Below are 20,971 nucleotides of genomic sequence, written 5' to 3'. Positions count from 1 at the left end.
TTAGATACCCAAACTCAACATGTAAAAACTAGTGTGTAATCAATATTGAGAATTTTATAGCTTAAATATAAATAATGCAAATTGATGATGTGGATTAATGCAGCTAAATCCAAATGTAAAAAACATTATTAACAATCATAATGAACTTTTATATATTTGTTACATACTGTTACCCAACGCACTGTACTGACACGATATCAATGTCAATTTCGGCATAAATTTGTTAGAAAAAAAAACAAAAAACATTACAAAGTAGACCGTCTTAGAAAATGTCGGAGCTTTTCTTTAAAAACAAAAATGTCCCAGCCCCAAAGGCCAAAAGTGTACGAGCGGGCCTTCCAGCCCGGTCCAGTTTCAAAACATGGCCCAGTTGTGCAATGGTTCGTACTCGGGGTACTCTATCTCACCGACAGGTGAGCACGGGGGTTCGCATGCTGTCCGGAGGATGGGCGGTGCACCGGTGCCGCCCACCGCCTGCCTCCAGGCCGCAGCGCGGTTCGCCTCCCCTAGCGGGACGCGTCCGTACCCCACCTCTCCCTCCCTGATGCCGCTTCCGCCCTGCTGTCCGCTACTCTGCTGCCATTGTTCTATTGTCCAGGGCTGGCTTGTTGGGGACCTAGGATGCCGTCGGCGATGGCCGATGGCCATCTACCGACGAATCATGCGGGAAAGATCTCGTCGGGCGCCTTGTGGCTGGACTGAGGCCTATCTTTCTCGCGCTGGGCGGCTTAAGAAATCGCAGGTTTCCACGCTGTCCCTGTTTTTTTGAAACGAAACACGCTGTCCCTGTTGTTCGTGCTCAAGTTGTCTGTTCGTCAAAGGTGAGGCCTTGACTATTTTTTGACTGATTGTTGCAGATGGTTGCTCCATGGAAACAAGGAAACTCGCAGGTAGATGGTTGTTGCAATATGGTACTCTGATTTGATTGTGATGTGTCCTCGGGTCGGGTGGACGGTGAGAGTGAGGCATGTGTCTTTCTTGCTGATAACTTGACTGGACTTGAATTTTGAGGGCCTTATGCAATTTCGCAGTTCTTTCTAATGATTACATAAATACTTCCCACCTTTGAAGATCTGGATAGATTCAATCATCTTGAGATCTGATTTGGCACAACTTGTGCACCTTTTTTTTGTTTTGTTTTGTTTTCGGCATGACTGCAAAGTGCAAACTAGATAGCGATTGTTGCTAAGACGTATGTGACATGACCATATTCAGGTCCTTTTCTCTCCTCTATGCAGCTTGTCGTCTCCATGAATTTCTTGCTCATGTCTTCTTGACAATAAGCATGCAAGAGGCGTGGATGCTTCGCGGGTGCGTGCTGTCTCCAATGGAACCTCAGCAACCTGAAGGGGCGAGATGTCATGTCGTAGCCAGTAAGTTCCTCATCAGTGGTAGCTTTGCTTTGGGTTTTCAAATGGGATCTTGTGTTGAAAACTTCCCGAACCTGCCCCTTTGGCCGTCTCTTATATCTGCTAGGTTGTTTTCGCATTGTTTAGCTTGTTGGGAACTTTAACTGATTAGTATGAACAGTCTGACTTGATATTCTAAAACTAACCAAAGCAACTACTCCCATGTTTGAATTATATATATTTTGGGTCAGCAGTGTTCATATGGTCATATTTAATATGTACACAGGAAGCACGTTAATTGACTGATTTGAGTTGGAAGTTTAACTAATCATAGATTCCCTCAAGCTATCTTGCTCTTAACCTGTCACTTTATTTATTTTTCTGAAGTTTCCATGTCCTATCCCTAATTTTTTTGGTACTAATAACTTAGGCAGATGAGATGAGTTGTGCCGTTTTCTTCTCCATTCTCTTAATTGTCTGAAGGATATCCATATCTCTCCTCATTAGGTGGCTTAGCTAAAGGCCACACATTTTTCAGCTTTCTTTCTCTTGACTAATTGACTGATCTTGCAGTGTCGGTGATTCGCACTTTCTTCACACTTGCATTCTTGATAATTTGACTAATCTTGAAATGCTATTTGTGCACCTACAAAAAGTTGTTGATGAGTACACCTTAGCAGGTTTACTTGCTCACCTTTTTTTTGTCCTGTTACCCTCCTTCAGTCATTTTTTCTCTTTGTGCATGCGCAGTTGACTTATTAAGTATGTATAAGAGGCTTCAAACTTGAAAGTTGCCCGGACACAAGCACTGGCACCTAGAAGCAGGGAGGCAAGGCAAATGATGGAAGTTGTTGTATGTTCATCACATGGAGCCATGGGCTCCATGCTTTGTATGCTGGTTGCCTTGCTCTCTGATGAATACGGGCTTCTGAGAAGAGTGAAGGCAGATTTTTTTTTAGATAACGGATTAAAATTCCGGCTTCATCTACCTAATGGTAGAATCGGACCAAAAATACAATGACTAGCACAAATCGAAGAGAGCTGTAGAAACAAAGTCACAGCACTTAAGATCTCAAACAACCGAAATAAAGTTTTTAACTACGCAGCACCAACTCTCCTAAGAGAAAGCCAGCCATTGGAGTGGAAGAATTGCAATGCTGAAGATTCAAGATGCCTGGCTGCTTGCACAAGTTCTTCACGACGGTCCTCATGACACTGAAACTTTGCCCATTGGCATAGCCAATGAGTTCCCCGGAAGAGTACCTGCAAAAAAGTTTTTGGTCTGCATTTGTCAAAAACTACTTCGTTTCTTGTTATCCAAATTGCCCAACAGAGAGCAGCTGCTGCAGATAAAAGCAATGTATTGTGTTTACTAGTTCCCATTTTAGACTAAATATCAAACAAATCTGCCATATCTACCGGTGGAGCAATACCAAAAAGAATATGTACAGAGCGCCAAAGAAATTTAGCATAGGTGCAGTCAAAAAACAAGTCTTGTATGGTTTCTGGTAGGTGACAAAAAGCACACTTCTTATCTCCCTTCCAATTACGCCTACAAAGATTGTCTTTTGTCAAGATTACACCTTTCTTTAAATACCACAAGAAAATTCTAATCTTAGTAGGTATTTTAGTTTTCCAAATTTCTTGAGACACTCTGACTCCATTGCTTATTAGCGCAGCATAAAAGGATCTCACTGAAAATTGGCTAGACGAATGCAAAGTCCACACAAAAACATCTCTTCCTGCTTGTAAGTTTACATCATGTAAAGAAGATACAATTTGGTTCCAACTCAGATTATTTCCCACTAGAGCTCTACGGAAAGAGACATTTAGAGGTATTGAACTAAGGACAGTTGCTACCGAATCGTGTTTTCTTCGAACGATGTTAAACAAAGCGGGGAACCTAACACTTAGAGGCTGGTTGCCCAGCCAAGTGTCTTCCCAAAACCTGGTTTGCGTTCCATCCATCAAATTGAAACACCCATATCTCATAAACTCGGTTTTTACATTCATCAACCCTTTCCAGAAGTGAGAGTCTGTTGGTTTCTTCGAACAATTGCCCAAGGTTTTATCTCTAATGTATTTATTTCGCAACAACTGTTGCAATAGGCCATCTTCATTGCAAAGTTTGAAAACCCATTTGCTCATCAAACATTTGTTTTGAATATCAAGATTTTGTACACCCAAACCACCCTGCAATTTTGGTTGACAAATCAAGTTCCATTTCACTAACCTGTATTTCCTCTTGTGTTGATCATTTTGCCAATAAAAATGTGATCTAAAGCAGTCTATCTTTTCCAACACACCTCTAGGTATTTCAAAAAAGGACATCATGAACATTGGTAGACTGGATAAGACTGAGTTCAAGAAAACAAGCCGACCTCCGGCTGTAAGCATTTTGCCTTTCCACCCACTTAATTTCTTCTCAATTCTATCTTCAATAGTTTTCCAATCACTATTATTCAATTTTCTATAATGCATCGGAAGGCCAAGGTAACGGAATGGAAATTTTCCTAAATCACATCCAAACAACTGCGAATAAGACACCTCATATTCTTTTGCTTTACCGAAGCAAAAGATTTCGCTTTTATGAAAGTTAATTTTTAAGCAGATAACTGTTCAAAGGTACTAAGTATGAGCTTCATATTTACTGCCTTTTCCAGATCGTGGCTCATGAAAATAACAGTGTCATCCGCATACTATAAAATAGATAGTCCATCATCAATTAGATGAGGAATTACACCTTCCACTTGACCCGCCTGCTTGGCTCTGGCAATCAGTAGAGCCAACATATCAACCACTATGTTAAATAGTATGGGAGATAATGGGTCACCTTGCCGTAGGCCTTTTTTAGTTTGAAAGTTCGCTCCTAGTTGGTCGTTTACTTTTAAATTCACATTTCCCCTTTGAGTAAAATGTTCGATCCAGCTACACCATTTATCTGAGAAGCCTTTCATTCTAAGGGTTTGTTGAAGGAAACTCCATTTTACTTTGTCATATGCTTTTTCGAAATCAATCTTAAAAATGACACCATCTTACTTCTTTGTGTGAAGTTCATGAATTGTTTCGTGCAAAATCACAGCCCCTTCCAAAATATTTCTCCCAGGAATAAAAGCCGTTTGAGTTGGCCTAATTAATTTTTGGGCTATGGCACTTATTCTATTAGTGGCAACCTTTGTAAAGATCTTGAATGAAACATTCAACAGACAAATCGGCCTATACTGTTGAATTACTTTGGCATCACTCTTCTTAGGTAGAAGAATGATAGTTCCGAAGTTTAGGCTATTTAGAGGCAGGGTACCATCATGGAAATCCTGGAACAGAGCCATCAGATCATCTTTAATGGTATTCCAAAAAACCTGGTAAAACTCTGGTGGGAAGCCATCAGGACCCGGTGCCTTGTTACTCTCCATTTGGAAAATTGCAGTTCTTACTTCCTCTTCTGTAAACTGATCTATCAAGAACTCGTTTTCCATTTGGGATACTTGTGGAATGTCAGTTGTTGCTGATTCGTCAAGAGACATGGAAGATGTCTCCGATGGACCAAACATTTTTTTGTAATATGTGGTAATATGGTTTTTTTAATTCCGCATCACCACTTATTAACTTATTCCCATCCTCTAGCTGGAAAATTCAAGTTTTCCTATGTCTACCATTTGCCACTAAATGATAAAATTTTGTATTAGCGTCACCTTCCAACAACTGTTTTACTTTGGCTCTTTGGTACCATTTGAGTTCTTCCTCTCTTAAAAGCTCACCCAAACGTCCATGTAACACATGTTTGAGACTGATTTCTGATTCATTTAAACAGTCTATTTCAGCTTTCTTATCTAGCTCGTCAAGTTTGTTGAGAAGTAACTTTTTTTTCTTTTTTATACGCACCACTGGTATTTTTTGCCCAGCCTCTTAAATATTGATGTAGGCGTCGAATTTTTGCCTGCCAACGTTCGAGCGGAGTTCCGGCATGCTGAACGTTCTGCCATATCTCCCTAACCATGTCACAAAATCCATTCCGTAACAACCAGCCTAATTCAAATTTGAAATTCGGCTGATTAGCACTTGATGGTTGATTTGTGTTCATTAGTAAAGGGGTGTGGTCAGAAATTTCCCTTGAAAGGGCAAAGACAGTGGTATGCGGATATTTGGCTTCCAACTCGGTACACACCAGCACTCTATCCAACTTTTCAAAGGTTTGGTGGTGCAAGTTGTTGGCCCAAGTATACTTCCTACCTGACATTTGTATTTCTCTCAAATTCAAAGAGTCGATTACAGCATTGAAAAGAAACGTCCACTTGTCGTTATAAAGATGAAGGCAGATATATTGCTACTTAAAGATGAGCTCGAGAGTCTGAATGCTTTCCTCAAGAAGATGTCAGAGGTGGAGGACCCTAACGAGCAGTCCAAGTGCTGGATGAAGGAGGTGTGAGAGCTTTCCTACGACATTTAAGACATCATCGACAGTTTTATGTTCTCCCTCGGTTGTGAGTCCAACAGCAAGCCCAGATGCTTCAAGGGGTTTGCTGGGAGGTGCTTGAGCTTGTTCACAGATGCCAAGACACGGAATTGGATCTTGATTTACAGTCATTAGAACCTGTCCTGGTGGCAACGACAGGACCTGCAGGGGCGGCACTTCCCACTTCAGGAGGCGGGCGCAGATCAACGGAATTTTCATCATTCATTTCCATATGAGGCTGACCTGCTGTAGAGGCTAAGGAGGACAAAGTAGACAAGCTGTCCGTACCAGAATTTCCCTCAACTTCTGCAGGTTCTTCTTCATCCTCACTATCACTAACAACTTCAATATCTTCATCTGGAGGACCATGTCCTTCAGGATCAAATCCATCAGCATTAGCATTGGCCCAACCGAACATATTGGGTGCCATCTGTACTCCTCCCCAATTTTCTTCTACTTCCATATCAAAACCACCTAGATTTTCATAAGCAAATAAATCAATTTCTGGAGCTGGTGGTGCGGCTAATTCTGGATCCAATGCCGGCCTCACCCACATTTTCTGCTGCTGCCACATGAACTGGTGGTGGGTTTTCTACGGGTGGTGAGGGAACTAGCTCAATAGGAGATGGTGGTGGTAGATTCCCTCCAATGTATCCTTGCATATGTGCTTGCATTTCTTACATAGCCAATCGCAGAGATAAAATTTCATCCATATGAACTACTCTTTCAGTCTCTAAACGATTTACCTTAGCTTCCACCGTGTCTCGATATATTGCTGAGGTGGTCTAACTATAAAGGACGTACCCAGTGTCGTAGGCTCCTGCGCTGTGCGGGGTCTGGGGGAGGTTATTAGTGGGAGGTCTTTCCCACACACCGTGCAATGTGTAGAGGCCACCGCTCGAACTTGTGACCTCTCGGTTCATAGGCGGCAAGCACTACCACTTGCACCAGGCTGCCCTTTAGTTCAACCTCATTAATATCCTGGGTATGCTTCAATTCAACCTCAATTTGATCTATTCTTCTTGATTGTTCCCTCATTAACATTTCCATATCATGTTCCCACCTCCTAGCTTCTTCCTCATGTTCCCAAGCTGACTTCCTACTTTGCTCCAATTAAAATCTCATCCCAGATTCTGCCATTTTTGCATCTGCATTTCTATCTGTGCTTGCAATATTTAGTCTGACATTCTTGATAAAGATTATACGTATGGGTCATATAATCAGTAGAGGCGGGTGCAATAACATCACTTTCCACCCTTGATTTATTTTTCAAAGTCTTGATCCGGCGCTTCCAAGTACCATCTTTCTGATTCTGAATAGGAAAGTACCTAGCTGGGTTGGGTCTAGGGTTTAGGCTGGATGAAGCCCTTCTTCCTATGATTCAGATTGGGACCAGCCCAGCCAGAGAATCATAAAGATGGTACTTGTAAGCGCCAGGTCAAGACTTTGAAAAATAAATCAAGGGTGGAAAGTGATGTTATTGCAGCTGCCTCTACTGATATATGCACCCATACGTATAATCTTTATCGAGAATGTCAGGCGGAATATTGCAAGCAGAGATGAAAATGCAGATGCAAAAATGGCAGAATCTGGGATGAGATTTCAGTTGGAGCAAAGTACGAAGCAGCTTGGGAACGTGAGGAAGAAGCTAGGAGGAGGGAACATGATATGAAAATGGTAACGAGGGAACAATCAAGAAGAATAGATCAAATTGAGCTTGAATTGAAGCATGCCCAGGATATTGGTAATGTTAGTCAGACCACCTCGGCAATATATCGAGACACGGTGGAAGCTAAGGTAAATCGTTTAGAGACTGAAAGAGTAGTTCATATGGATGAAATTTTGTCTCTGCGATTGTCTATGCAAGAAATGCAAGCAGATATGCAAGGATATGTTGGAGGGAATTTACCACCTCCACCTCCTATTGAGCAAGTTCCCTCACCACATGTAGAAAACACACCTCCAGTTCATGTGGTAGCAACATAAAATGTGGGTGAGGCCGGCATGGATCCAGAATTAGCTGCACCACCAGCTCCAGAAATTGATTTATTTGCTTATGAAAATCTGGGTGGTTTTGATATGAAAGTAGAAGAAAATTGGGGAGGAGTACAGATGGCACCCAATATGTTCGCTTGGGCCAATGCTAATGCTGATGGATTTGATCCTGAAGGACATGGTCCTTCAAATAAAGACATTGAAGTTGTTAGTGATATTGAGGATGAAGAAGAACCTGCAGAAGTTTAGGGAAGTTCTGGTACGGACAGCTTGTCTACTTTGTCCTCCCTAGCCTCTGCAGCAGATCAGCCTCATAAGGAAATGAGTGATGAAAATTCCGTTGATCTGCCCCCACCTCCTGAAGTGGGAAGTGGCACCCCTGCAGGTCCTGTTGTGCCACCAGGACAGGTTCTAATGACTGTAAATCAAGATATGCTACAGGCAGCTATGGCTCGGTTGGGAACCAACACTGCAGAGTTGAATATTTACCCATATGGTGGCTGATTTTGAGTAGTTAGGAATCCAAATGTGAATGTAAACAAATATGTACTATAGGGAAAGGAACTTGAATAAGACCGAAGTGAAGGGCATGAGGGTGTACCATGTCATGTATGATAGCAATGCCAGTCTGTGTTATTTGGCTTGCTAGTTGGATTGTAAAATATTTGGATGTTGAGTTGATCGAACCACTGTTATGTAACATAAATAGGTTTGGTAATATAAGTGTGGCTTGTTGTAGCTTATGTTTGAAATATACTGTTTTTAATGGTTGCATATAGAATGTGCATGCATAGGCTAGAATAATGTTGGACTGATGGATAAAGGTTAACTCCAAATTTTGAAATTTTGTAGAATGTTGGACCTAAGAGGATCACGGCCCCCGGGGTCGGGGAACATGGTGATACACCACCACCAGCTCCAACTCTGCTAATCTGATGAATTCAAGGGTCGAGCAAGCAAGACTCCTGAACAAGATTGTTCAGAACACAGGTATGCAACGTGGTCATTGAGAGCCTGATCATGGGGTTAGCTATTCAAACTTTTTGGGGTTAGTATATTTTTTTACTGTAGCTTTAGATCTATACTTTTCTTCATAGCTGTAAAAAGATGTACTAAAACATACTATATTATATATTTACTGTGTAGATCTACTCATTTGGATTCTAATACAATTGGATTTTCCATTTTATGATTTTTCTGTGATTTATTATGATTTTTTAAAATTGCTTTAGGGGATAATTTGACCGGTTTTGGAAAGTTTAGGGGGTGATATAGACCATTTCATAAGTTGGGGGGTTAGAGCAACTCCAGCCGGCTGCCCAAATTTGGGCCTCTATTTTGCATTTTTGGATCGGCCCATAAAATTTAGAGGCTCGAAATCCTATCCGGACTCCAATCAGACCGATCAAATGTTGCCACCTAAATCAATCTACCTAGTGGGACCAGCTGTCAGCGAAAGAAGTAAACTCTCCCCCGTCCTCCCCTGCTCGCGCTCGCGCTACGCCGCCGCCCTCCCTCTGCGCCGGCCGCACCCGCACCCGCACCCTGCCCTCCGCGGCTGCTCCAGCTCCTGCGGCGGCGAGCTGCTCGAGCTCCCTGCCGACCTGCCTCTGCGCGCGCGCCGCGGAGGCGAGCTTGGCAGCGTTGCACCTGCGCCGGCTGTGCCCTTGCGGAGCGTCCCTTTCCCCTCTGGTGAATGCTCGGTGGAGAGGCAGACGATGGCAGGTTCAGCTGCGGGGTCCAGTAGTTGTCGCGGTGGGCGTGCGCCGCGGCTGCGGTCGCCGCGCCTTCCGTTTTATGCTGGGCGGCGACAGCTTCTTGGAGTCTGTCCGCCACGGGGTCAGCTGCTTTAGAAGATGATGCTGCCGCCGGCGGCGGTAGGAGGCGTGAAGCGAGGATGATGGTGGCTGGCGCCGATGACCCGAATGGACGCCAGTACCACCAGTTTGACATGGATCTGATGGTGTGCACGGATGAAGTCCTTGATTGCTTGACTGTCTCTGTCTCCTGCGCCGTGCAGAATTCAGATTTCAGACCAGTTCGACGCCAGAGGAGATGGGAAACTAGATTCTAGGATGAATCACGTCACCTGGGATTCTCTTGTTGCGGATGTGTGCTTCATCTCCTCGAATCTTTTCTGGAACTTGGCGACCTCGTTGAAGATGTTGGGCGCGCGAGCTCCCACGGCGTTGCCTTCGGAGACGCGGACTCTGCCGCGCGGCTGCTTGGACATGAGGAACTCGAGAGCCACCAGGTCCGACCTCTCAACCATCCTGAACACGCGCAGGCAGAAACCAATCGGAATCTCAAATACTGAAATTTCTCGATGGTCTCGGATGAAGATTTATCCGGGTGCCGCCGCCGCCAGCGAAGGCTGCTGCCGAGAGGGGCCTCCCTGAAGTCCTCAAGTTGGACGCCGGATCTTGATGGATCTTGGTGGCGGCGGAAGCTCCTCTGCTCGGTGCCGTCCGGCGCCCCGACCACCGCCACGAACTCCCTCACGAACACCGACGCGCGCTCCACCCGCGCCGGTCGGCCCCACCCGAAGTCCGCCTCGTACGCGGCGAACCGGTTGGACGCCCCGACCTGCAGGACCCTGCCCGGCGGCGCTCCGTGTTGAACCGGTTGGACGCGGCCGGCCGGGGAGGGTGCCCGTCGCCGGAGATGCCGCGAGGCAGCGGCGCCCCGTCCAGGCGCGGCGGCGGCTTGGTCCGGCTCGGCCCGTCGCCGTCGGTGCCCCAAGCCGGCCGTCCGTCCCCCAGAGGGGCGGATCCGGTCATGGCGGGGAGTCTACCGGCGGCGGGCGAGGATCTCCGGCGACGGCGAGGCTGGATGGTGGCGGCGGCGGCCGGCGCGCGAGGGGCGGATCGAGCGAGTGAGAGCAAGCGGCGCTGCGTTGCAGGAGAAAGATGAAAAAAAATAGAGTTGGGACCCACGTGTCGGGTGAAAATAGAGGGCCTTCAATTCTAGGGGCTCTGGACCAAAATTTGGTGGCCTCCACAAAATAGTAGCCCGTTTAGGGGCCCGGCTGGAGCTATTTTTTTCACTTGGGAGACTAAAACAAGGGATAGAGGCCCATATAAGGGCCCGGCTGGAGATGCTCTTATGTAGTCCACCCCCCATAGGTGAGAGGGTGATATAGACTTTTTCCATTTAGATTATAGTAGCAAGTTTTGGAGAAAAGTGCACTGCAAAGCTCGGATTTTGAAGGGTCTAGTCTGCAACTCTGAAAAATGGCCTGAACCTGCCATGCTCAGAGGCAGTTTCCACAATGTTGGAGGACGAATTTGAGGAGGTGTCTATAAGAAAAGTTTTAGACAAATGTCAGGGCTACAACTTTTATTTTGGCCGATTTTGAAGTTTGGTAATGAAATTTGAAGAAATCAAGGCTGCAAGATTCAGGTTCAAAAAGAAATGAGAGAGTAGAGCAGACTGAGCAGAGCTCGAGCGTTGCCACGCAGCTGCTTGCCACCGATCAATGGCGGTAAAAAAATTTTACATCCACACGTCGAATTGAGGTCAGACCAGCGTGGGATGGATCAGCAGTAGATGGTTAGCGCAACAACGGTAAGGATCTGTGTATATATATATATATATATATATATATATATATATATATATATATATATATATATATATATATATATATATATATATATATATATATATATACCACTCCCGCCAGCCAGTTTTATGCTTTTTACCGTCGCAACAGTTTTCAACGTTCCCTCCGGTTGCCGGCGATTCTCGTCACCGTCTGGCCATTACCCAGCCGAACCTGCCCGCCTAGACCATTACTTGGAAGTCCTCCACCCATCTTTCAACCTCTGTCCATTCCCAATCTTCCTTGTCCCAGTGCGCCGCTGTCTTCCTTGAGTCCGTTGTCCGCCCTATTCAAGGTAACCCACCGTCATGGAGGTCCACCTCGCCGGGGTTTTCAGCTAGGTTTTGGGCTCGGGGTAGTTCGTTTGCAAGCTGCTACTAGTACTTATGGTGCCGCTTGTTGGCATGGAGTCCGGCCGGTTGGGCAGAGCTTCAAGCTCTGGCCGCAGGGAGCTTGGGTTAGAAACCGTTTCGCGCATCTTAGGCTTAGGATGACCTACCATGCTCGCTTGTTGTCGTCCGGTCGTCGCTGGTGAGCCACTTCACCGCCGCAAGCCTAGCGTCGTCGCCCCACCCGCGCGGTCGCGGTCAGGCCATGAGGAGGGGTCTGTTTTGTAGGGGAGGTCTATTCATCTCCTATGGCGAGTGGAATTGATCCACTCGCAGATGTCGGTGCTCCCGTGCGCCTCCGCCTGCCTCCGCCTCCAACCACCGGATCTCACCGGAGAAGAAAGACGGTGCTTGTGCGACATAGTGTTGATTTACCGCATATGCGATGAATAGACCCCCGGAGGGTTTGGTAAAACTGCTTAGCAAATTCTTAGAATTTAGATTTAAATTTTGTTTTCTTCCTTAGTTCCTTATAATTTTTAGGATTGTCCAAGTCTAGTAAACCCAATTTCTCTAGGACTATTTTATTTTAGTTAACAACATCATGAGCATCATCAAAGCATAATAGAGCATCATATGCATGTGTACACTTGTTTGAATTTAAATTATATGCTTGTTTGAATGTGTGCTTGTGAAGGTAGTTCAAAAATTGTTATGAAACTATGCCTCCAAACATTTTATTCAAATACTAGATTTCAAATGTTGAATTTAAAATATTTTTGTAGGGTTTTATGCCTTTTGACCCGAGCCACAAAATTCTTTGAAAGTTTGAAAACAACTGTTTTGTTTATTTTACTGCGACCAATCTACAGAAGCTTTTTGAGTGATTCTTGTTTGCACTGTGTTCTTTGTGAGTATGTCTACTATCTATAAAAACTTAGTAAATTTTGGAGCACGGGAAGGCCTTGAATTCAAAATTTGAACTTCAACCGTCATTCCACCTCGCCCGGGCCCACACATAAGCCACCTATCCCCTTATTTCCGGCCTGCTCGCCTCTGCATTGGGCACCAGGGGTGCCGCGCCGTGCCGGCGATCGCTGGCTGGGCCAGCATGGCCGCAGCCTGCCGGGGCGCAACACCGGCCGCCCGCTCCCCCTTCCTTTAAATGCCGAGCCGACCCCTAAACCCTATCCCCCTCCCCCAAGCATTGCTTGCCAGCCGCGGCCACCTCCATTGCCGCTGCTGGCCGTCATCGATTCGTCGTCTCCGGTGAACCTCGGTCCGATTCCTCGTAGCTGCACATTCCTCTCACCCTCCTCCTTCGATTTAGGCCCTCACCCGGCCGATTCCCCTTCCGCAGGTCCTCCCCGGCAAGCTCCTCCATCTGCCGCCGCCGGACCTTGCCGCGACACCATCTCGTCGCCGTTCCCCGCCATCCGCCACCATGGTGAGCTTCGCATTGCCGTGGAACGAATTGTGCGCGCGCTTTCCCAGCCCCTCCCGCTCTTCTCTGCTCGGCCGCCATCCGCCATCACCGCCGCGTTATGCAACAGGCGTGCTCGCTGTGCCTTGGGCACGCTGGCGCCGGGTCAAGGCTCCTAGCCTTCCTTGACTCGGGCGTCAGGCCTGGGTCTGCTGACCCCCTGGACCCACCTACCGGTGGCTGAATGGTGCCCTTTCATGCGGATCTAGCAGTTTATAAAGTCTTGTGTTGTGCAGTAAACTTATAAAATATGTAGAAAATCGTATATACCTCCAAAAATTGTGAAGCTTGTTTTGTTAGACTCCTGTGCTTTAGATCTACCTTGGAAAAATGTTGTTTTGCATGTTACTATTCTATATATTTAATTATGCTTTACTCTTTTTACAGTAAGTTAATTGCTTAGTAAATTATGTACTGCTCTAAAAATGCCAAACTAAATTTTGTTACACTCCTTGTTAAATATTCTTTCAATTGATGTAGCTTGTATTCATTCATCTTTACCGTTTAATAGATGTTTAGTGTGTTTTTGTATTCTCTGTCTGAAAACTTGTTTTGTATATAACATTTTACTGAAAAGTGGTAAAAAGGTAAAACCTGTTCTATTAGCTTTATTTTCATGCCTAGTATCTGTGGTAATTTTCTTAGTTTTGTTCAATGAAGTTTGATTGTGTTTTTTGATTTATCTTGTTTAGAGTAGCTGAAACTTGCCATGCTCATAAGTAATTCTAGAAAAATAATTTTACTACAAATCCAGCTCTCATGAGTTTGTTTGGATGTCCTCTGCATGCTCAATTTAATTTATGATTTATTATTTCTGTATAAATTTTTCATGCTTAATTCTTGTTTTAGTTTATCTTGGTTGATTGTCAAGGTTGATGTTTATGTTGTGTATCATTGCATGTTGAGCTATTCATCCCTTATTTCTATATTTTAAAGGCGCGAGGCTCGGCGTGTGCTCAGGATAGGGCACCCACGTCGTCCTAAAAAAAATTGATCGTACGATCATAAATTTACGGCAGCAGTTATTCCATTCTGAAACTGTCGTCCGTTATATCGTGCATCTAGAACCTTCTCAATCTTCTCTCCATTCCTCTTCCTCTCCAACGACCTATCACCGCTCCCCCCTCCTCCCAATCGCGCTCTTAGGCAACGCGAGAAATGGCAACCTCCAATCACTCTGCTCCTCCGACCCGCCCGTCAGGAAGCAATGGGAGGAGCTCGACTGCAGAGCCGGCCATGGCGCCAGCGCGGACGAAGACCGGCGTGTCTAGAAGAGCGTTTTGGCCTATCATTGTGTGCTCAGGAGGATTCCTTCCCAGCGGAAGGCCAGCTCGCCGGTGGGCGACCTGCGATGAGGCGCTGACGAAGGCTGTGGCTGACCTGCTGAGCCCATGGTCCTGCTCCCCCTCCTCGTGTGCCTGCTCTTCCTCATCCGCGGCTGCGGCCTGCACACGGTGACACGGCCAGGATGGTCAAGTCGAGGACAAAGGTCGATGGCGCCAAGGTCACGCGGGAGGCTGTGGAGACGTCGACCTCTCCCCACCGTAGACCGCCCCACGTCGCCATTTGCATTTTCGGCCTCGCGGTCGGCGCCTTCGCCGTGGAAGCAAAGAAGCGGCGGCAGTCTAACCTACCCATGGAGACGGTCCGCCGTAGGAAGATATATAAGAAGGTCTGCAGCTAGGCATCCAGCCTGCCGGCCGGGTCACGCTGCACGTCGCCGGCGAGGCATTCCTCGTTGGAGACAGAATCCGCAGCGTGCACATCTCCCACATCGTTGTCTTCCCCAATGCGCCGACTCCTATATCCTGTGCACCCGGCGCTTCCCCTCTTCTCTCCCATCCGGATTCCAAAGCGCCATTGACGTACCAGCGCGGGCTGGCCGCTCGTGGCTCCAATAGGTAGCTGGGTTGTCCGACAAAGACAATTTGTTGCCTAAGAATCTCCTCAATAAAAGTTATTTTGATTCCACATTTTCTCTATTAATAATTGGATTTTGGTTCCATTTCAGGATGTATTTGAATCTTGAGGAAAATGACTCATGCCTAGAATTTGAGAGTTCGCTCCTAGCGCTTTGTTGTTATGGCTGCTGATTGGTCTGCGCAGCTTTATTCAATAAGTACCTTCGGTTGGTTCGTTACAGCTAGTGGCTGCTTCTTTGCCAACGGGTCAGATTATTTTCAATGGAGTATGAATTCTCTTATTGCATTTGCATATGAAATATATTCTAATGGAGTTGCATATCATGTGTTTGATAGAATGCCTATGTGAGGTTCTTAGACACTGCTGTCATTTTCAAACCAGCATTTCATCAGCAAAGGTAGGTGGAGGCTCAGAAAACTATCTAATCTTTAATTTCGTTTTGCCAATCTGTACTTGGATTTCCTAGGAATTATTTACTTGCCTAAACGGTCATCTTTACCTGCAGATGATATCAAGGATGCATCTTCCAATGTTCAGTTTCACTGACAGGAAAAGGCCATGTAAGTGAACCTCCAATGCATCCTTGGATGGATCATTTTTTTCACATCTATAATGAGTCATGTATAGTTATTTACTATTTTGGTTCCCCAGACGAACCAATGATCTAAGTGTTACCCATCATAGTTTGGAAATAGTTTGCACATGTTGTCTGCTAACTTCTGGCATCGACTTTTACTGGATTGACATTTTTAAATATTGTACAATAAACTGGGCGCTCATGTTAAAGTGCTTTATCTATAAAAAGCTGGGGGTGATAGTGCGATGGCTGATAGGGACATGAAGCTGTGCCCAAGGTGTGCATGGTCTTAGCAAATCCAACAATCAAATTCTTAACCCTGTGGATGTAGGACCTTCAATTTTCATCGGTAATTATGTTTGATTTCCACATGCTCAGAGAGTAACCAATTTAGTATATGGTTCTTCAACGTACCTTCTGTGATTACCATACATGTTGCAGTATTACAGAACTACCCTTGACCAGCATTTCTGCTACAACAGGCCAGCAAGGACAAGCTGTGAGCAATCATTGCTGCAGACTCTAGGTTCTAAGTTTGAAGCAAACTGTTTATTCGTGTGGTTTTTGTAACACCCCAGGTGTTAATCACATGTAATTAGAGTTAATCAGGTGCTTAGCATGATCCTTGGCATTAATCATTCATGTATAAATACTTGAAATAAATTTTTCTAGCATTTTAATACATGTGATGTTAAATTTCCTTTTAAGATGTTTTCAAGTAAGAGTTTATACAATTACATAATTAAGTAATATTAGAAATGTATAAATATAAAAAGTAGAAAATTTGTTTAAAAATTTATTTTGAATGCCAAGTGACACAATTAGTAACATTGAATAAATTTCATAAAGAAACCAAGTCAAATCCGTGTTTAACATCTAGTCACATGGAATGGTGAAATCTTTGTTTAATTCATAGCCTTATTTGAGTAGCTTTTAAAATTTATCTTACCTAAACACTAAACTTTAACCATTATGAAAATTTTAGTCTATCTAATGAGTTTGGAGTAGATTCACTGTAGAAGGTATTTTCTTGCTGGTACTGTTCACACGAGCCCTACTTCAGAGCATTGGTACATTATCCGCTCCTTCTCCTACCGAGCAGAGCATGGCTGCCGCTCGACCCCTCACGCCGTGCCGCAGTCCAAGCTCGCCCTGACCTCCCCAAACCCTCCAGGCGCACTCACCACCTCCATGGTACCTCCCTGAGTTGCCAGACCGCCGCTCCGGCCATCAACTCGCCGGAACAGAGCCTGTCACCGCCGCCCAGACCACCCGCACGTCGATCTCCTTTCCCAGTCCTCCTCCGCTCAAACCGACCCTTGGAATGGGTCGCTCTCGACCTGATGGTGCTCACCGGCCTACCCACCGCCGCCCTCCCTCGCCGGAGCGCCGCCTCACGCCGCGCCGAGCGCCGCCGCTCACTGCTCCCGCCGCTGGCGCCTCTCCGGTCACCACCGACCCCGACCGAGCACACCACCAGGTAGCCCTCCCCTCCCTCATGCTCCTCCACTCGTCCCTCGTTGCCGGTAAGCCACCCAATCGCCGGAATCAGCGTTCCCCATGCTCCTCTGCTTCAAAACCGCGACCAAGGACCTCCTGCAACAATTGAAACAAGTCCAAGGGCCTATCTGCACAACCAAAGACTCATGTGAATAGTGCCGCGAAGGGCCTTTTTGGAAAACTAGCTGGAACTTCAAAAATTCATAATAAATTGTAGAAAAATCGTAAAATAGAAAATGAAGATGTTTTGGAATCCTTGTGATTAGATCTATGCAGTGAACCTATAATATGATAGGTGTTGGTAGAAAAATATTGTCCTAGAATTTTATTTACACTTGTTAGGGATAAATTCATATTTGAAGTTATATTGCTCCGTTTGCTATGAAATGTTTATGGTAGGTTAGTCATGTGATGCATATGTTGTGGTAGAAGTTTCAGATTTATTGGTGCAGGTATACATGAGTTATTGATTTAACTTGTTTAGTACTTAATAAATAGTTTATAGATAATAAAAGTGTGTAAAAATAGGAAATATGGTTCCACTAGCTTTGTATGGTGTTTTTGTGACCTATGAAACTTTAATAAGGCCATGCTTCTACAGAAAATGTGAATCATTAGATTTAACTTGCTCTCACACGATTAAGTGCATTAAGTGCAATAAAGATTTGTATTTTTCATAACCAATAAAATATAAAACCTGAGCAAGTGAAATTTATACAATAGACTATTAGGAGTGTTGGTGAGCTACTGTGATTTTTGTCGAATTTATTGTGCACTTTGGATGTATGATCATATATATATATATATATATATATATATATATATATATATATATATATATATATATATGCCTATGTCTTATTATCTAAATAAATTAAGAAAGGATTTAAATAAATTTATTTGGGGATGAATGCTATGTTTTCTGGTGATCATAAGTCATGTATGACATGCTGGTATGTTTGGGTTTGGTTCAACCATGAGTTTGGAACATGAGCATATGGTTAATTCTTTATAAATGTGAAACTCTGGACAGATTTGGGAACTCTTAAGAGTCCATCAAGATAATGTTGTTTTCTGGAGTTGTCATGAATACAAAAAGTGTAGATAACTTGCTCATGTAGCTGCTGTTAAAATTTGGTGGCCATTGGCCTTATAGTTTAGGAGATATGGCTGTTCTTAACCAAGATCAGAAATCTGCCATTCACACTTTTTCCTGGACAGATTCTGGAACTTTGTAATTTCGACCAAGATAAATTGTGAATCTTGCTGTGTTCATTAAAGATGAAATGTAGGCAATTTCACAAGATTTCCAGAATGTCCTCTTGCATGTCTTTTGGATTTATAGAACTCTAGATATGATTTACACTGTTGGAGAAAGCAACATTGGTACCAGCACGTTAGTGCCGGTCAACAAGGAGCCGGCACTAACGTGCATGAACAGGACCCGGCGGGCACGTTAGTGCTGGCTAGAAATATCAGCCGGCACTAACGTGCCACCCCCCAACGGTCCTCCCAGCGGACACAACGTTCAGAAGCCAATTTAGTGTTGGCCAGATATTCTAGCCGGCACTAACTTGGCACGGGGCACGTTAGTGCCGGCCAATATATCTAGCCGGCACTAAACGGCGCCACTTTGTGCCGGTTAGACCTATTAGCCGGCACTAAGTTGCCCTTTATAAGCACGTCTTCTTCCCCCCCCAGCCCGACCCAACCATTTTGGCCGAGCTCCTCCTCTCTCCATGCGTTTTAGAGGGGAGTTGGTGCCCATTTTCTCTAAAATTTGTGTGGATTTCACCCATCCAAGTGCATCAAAGGTTAGTAGCTTCTTCCCCTCTTCTTGCACGGTGTTTATTTTCTCGTTTTATGCATTCTAGATAAAGAAAATAGTGATTTTAAGGTTGAGGAAAAATGAGCATAATTTTTCGATTTATTCATTAATTTGAGCAAAGTAGAATTGATTTGTTACTTTTTAGAGAAGGTTTACTAGATAGTTTGACTATAACACATTTAGAATAATTTTTTTGAATTATTTCACGGGGACACATTTATAGTAGAATTGTCTCTCTATTATAATTAGGTATTAATTACTAGATTACCCTTACTAACAAAGGGTTAGATCTTCTCTATACAATATACGACTAAGTGGTGGTATTGTACACCGTAAAAGACCTCAATTATAAAAGTGAATCAATAAAATATACTTGTTTCTAAAAATAAAAGTCCAAACACTCCAAGACGTCAAATTATAACAAAATATATTGGTTAAGACTGTTGTTTAAATTCTTAATTGGGATTCTTTCTGAAACGACGAATGACAATTGGTTCTCATCTGCTTGTCTGACAAAAACTTATACGAACTATTTCTGTTGAACAGTAGAATGCATTTCTTTGTCAACTTGACTCTCCTGATTTCCGTACAAACTTCTGCTACAGTGTATACTGACGGCACCTAAGATATTGAAATAAAGTGTTTAGAGCTATATGAATAAGTCTAGGTTAAGTATATCCACGACATTGAGATCATGAGTTTAACTTCGCCTGCTCCTTACGAAAATCAGGAAGACTATGAATTTTCTAGTATTAGAAAGCAAGCCAGTGAAAATTACAATTTCACTCTGTTGCAATAAGCTAAATTAAAATGAAATAGACTATACATGTCAATCATATCTCTGTTCCTGCAGCAATTAACTTCCTAGGGGTGGACTTCTAATTTATTTTTTCATCTACATTTATTTGTGTTCATTCTCTTAGCGACAATTATCCCAATTTGAGATATGCAGAATTGATTTTTGTTTTTATATGGTAATTAATTACAGATGGATCGGCAATGGATGCACGGAAGCCGGAGCACCTCGGCGTGGATTCAGGGTTTAGATTCTTTTCTCAAGGCGGCAATGGCAAATAGGTCGCCAAAGGGTTTAATGTGTTGTCCATGCAGTGTTTCAGAAAATAAAAAAGAATTCCGGAAAAGAGATACTCTATAGAATCACCTGGCCTTGATTGGTTTCATGAGTAACTATAGCCTTTGGACCAAGCACAGCGAAGTTGGAGTTATGATGGAAGATGATGAAGAAGATGACGATGGTGATAACAATCTTCCAGATTGGGCATGGGTTCATGAAGCAGGTGGCTTTCAAGATGAACCAATGGACGAGGATGAAGCAAATGTTGCACAAGATGAGCCACCTGACGAGCTAGGTCAGGCGTTGCTTGATGCACAGAAAGACAGTGAGACTGTGAAGGAGGCATTAAGTTCGAGAAGATGTTGGAGGATCACAAAAGGCCATTGTTCCCTAGTTGCAAACCGGAGCAGAAGAAGTTGGGTACCACGCTGGAGATGCTGAAATGGAAGGCAACTAATGGTGTCACCGATAAGGGATTTGGTGAACTATTAAAGATTGTAAAGAACATGCTTCCTGAGGGTAATGAACTGTCGTCAACAACATACGAAGCTAAAAAGATGGTTTGCCCTCTTGGATTGGACGTGCAAAAGATTCACACATGTCCTAACGACTGCATTCTTTATCACGGCGAATACGAGAACTTGGAAGCTTGTCCTGTTTGCAGCGCATTGCGGTATAAGATCAGGCGAGATGATCTAGGTGATGTTGATGGGCAGCCGGAAAAGAAGAGAGTTCCCGCAAAGTTGGTGTGGTACTTCCCTATAATACCACGTCTGAAGCGTTTTTTCAAAAACAAGAATAACGCTAAATTGGTGTGGTGGCACAAAGAAGACCGTAAGGAGGATCACATGATCA

At 44.2% G+C, this 20,971-nt stretch overlaps 1 protein-coding gene and 2 long non-coding RNA genes across 3 annotated transcripts; 2 read left to right on the top strand and 1 right to left on the bottom strand.

The window, feature by feature from the left end:
- Positions 1-960: 960 nt before the first annotated feature.
- On the top strand, positions 961-8,986 carry LOC120666501. The gene is made up of 2 exons (XR_005671764.1): positions 961-1,373; positions 8,650-8,986. It is a non-coding gene; the product is annotated as an uncharacterized LOC120666501 (long non-coding RNA).
- Positions 8,987-9,202: 216 nt separating this feature from the next.
- Positions 9,203-10,577, bottom strand: LOC120667978 (chaperone protein dnaJ C76, chloroplastic-like). The gene is made up of 4 exons (XM_039947945.1): positions 10,367-10,577; positions 9,887-10,110; positions 9,448-9,804; positions 9,203-9,226 (listed from the first exon to the last, which is right to left on the bottom strand). The coding sequence occupies exons 1-4, from the start codon at positions 10,575-10,577 to the stop codon at positions 9,203-9,205; spliced, it is 816 nt and encodes a 271-aa protein (XP_039803879.1).
- Positions 10,578-13,551: 2,974 nt separating this feature from the next.
- LOC120666502 lies at positions 13,552-16,420 on the top strand. The gene is made up of 3 exons (XR_005671765.1): positions 13,552-15,114; positions 15,225-15,381; positions 15,472-16,420. It is a non-coding gene; the product is annotated as an uncharacterized LOC120666502 (long non-coding RNA).
- The last annotated feature ends 4,551 nt before the right edge of the window (positions 16,421-20,971 follow it).

This window comes from Panicum virgatum, chromosome 3N (assembly GCF_016808335.1).
Source record: "Panicum virgatum strain AP13 chromosome 3N, P.virgatum_v5, whole genome shotgun sequence".
In the NCBI taxonomy this organism is placed as follows: Eukaryota; Viridiplantae; Streptophyta; class Magnoliopsida; order Poales; family Poaceae; genus Panicum; species Panicum virgatum.
The sequence above is the reverse complement of the archived record's forward strand: the minus strand, read 5'-3'. Positions and strand labels throughout refer to the sequence as shown.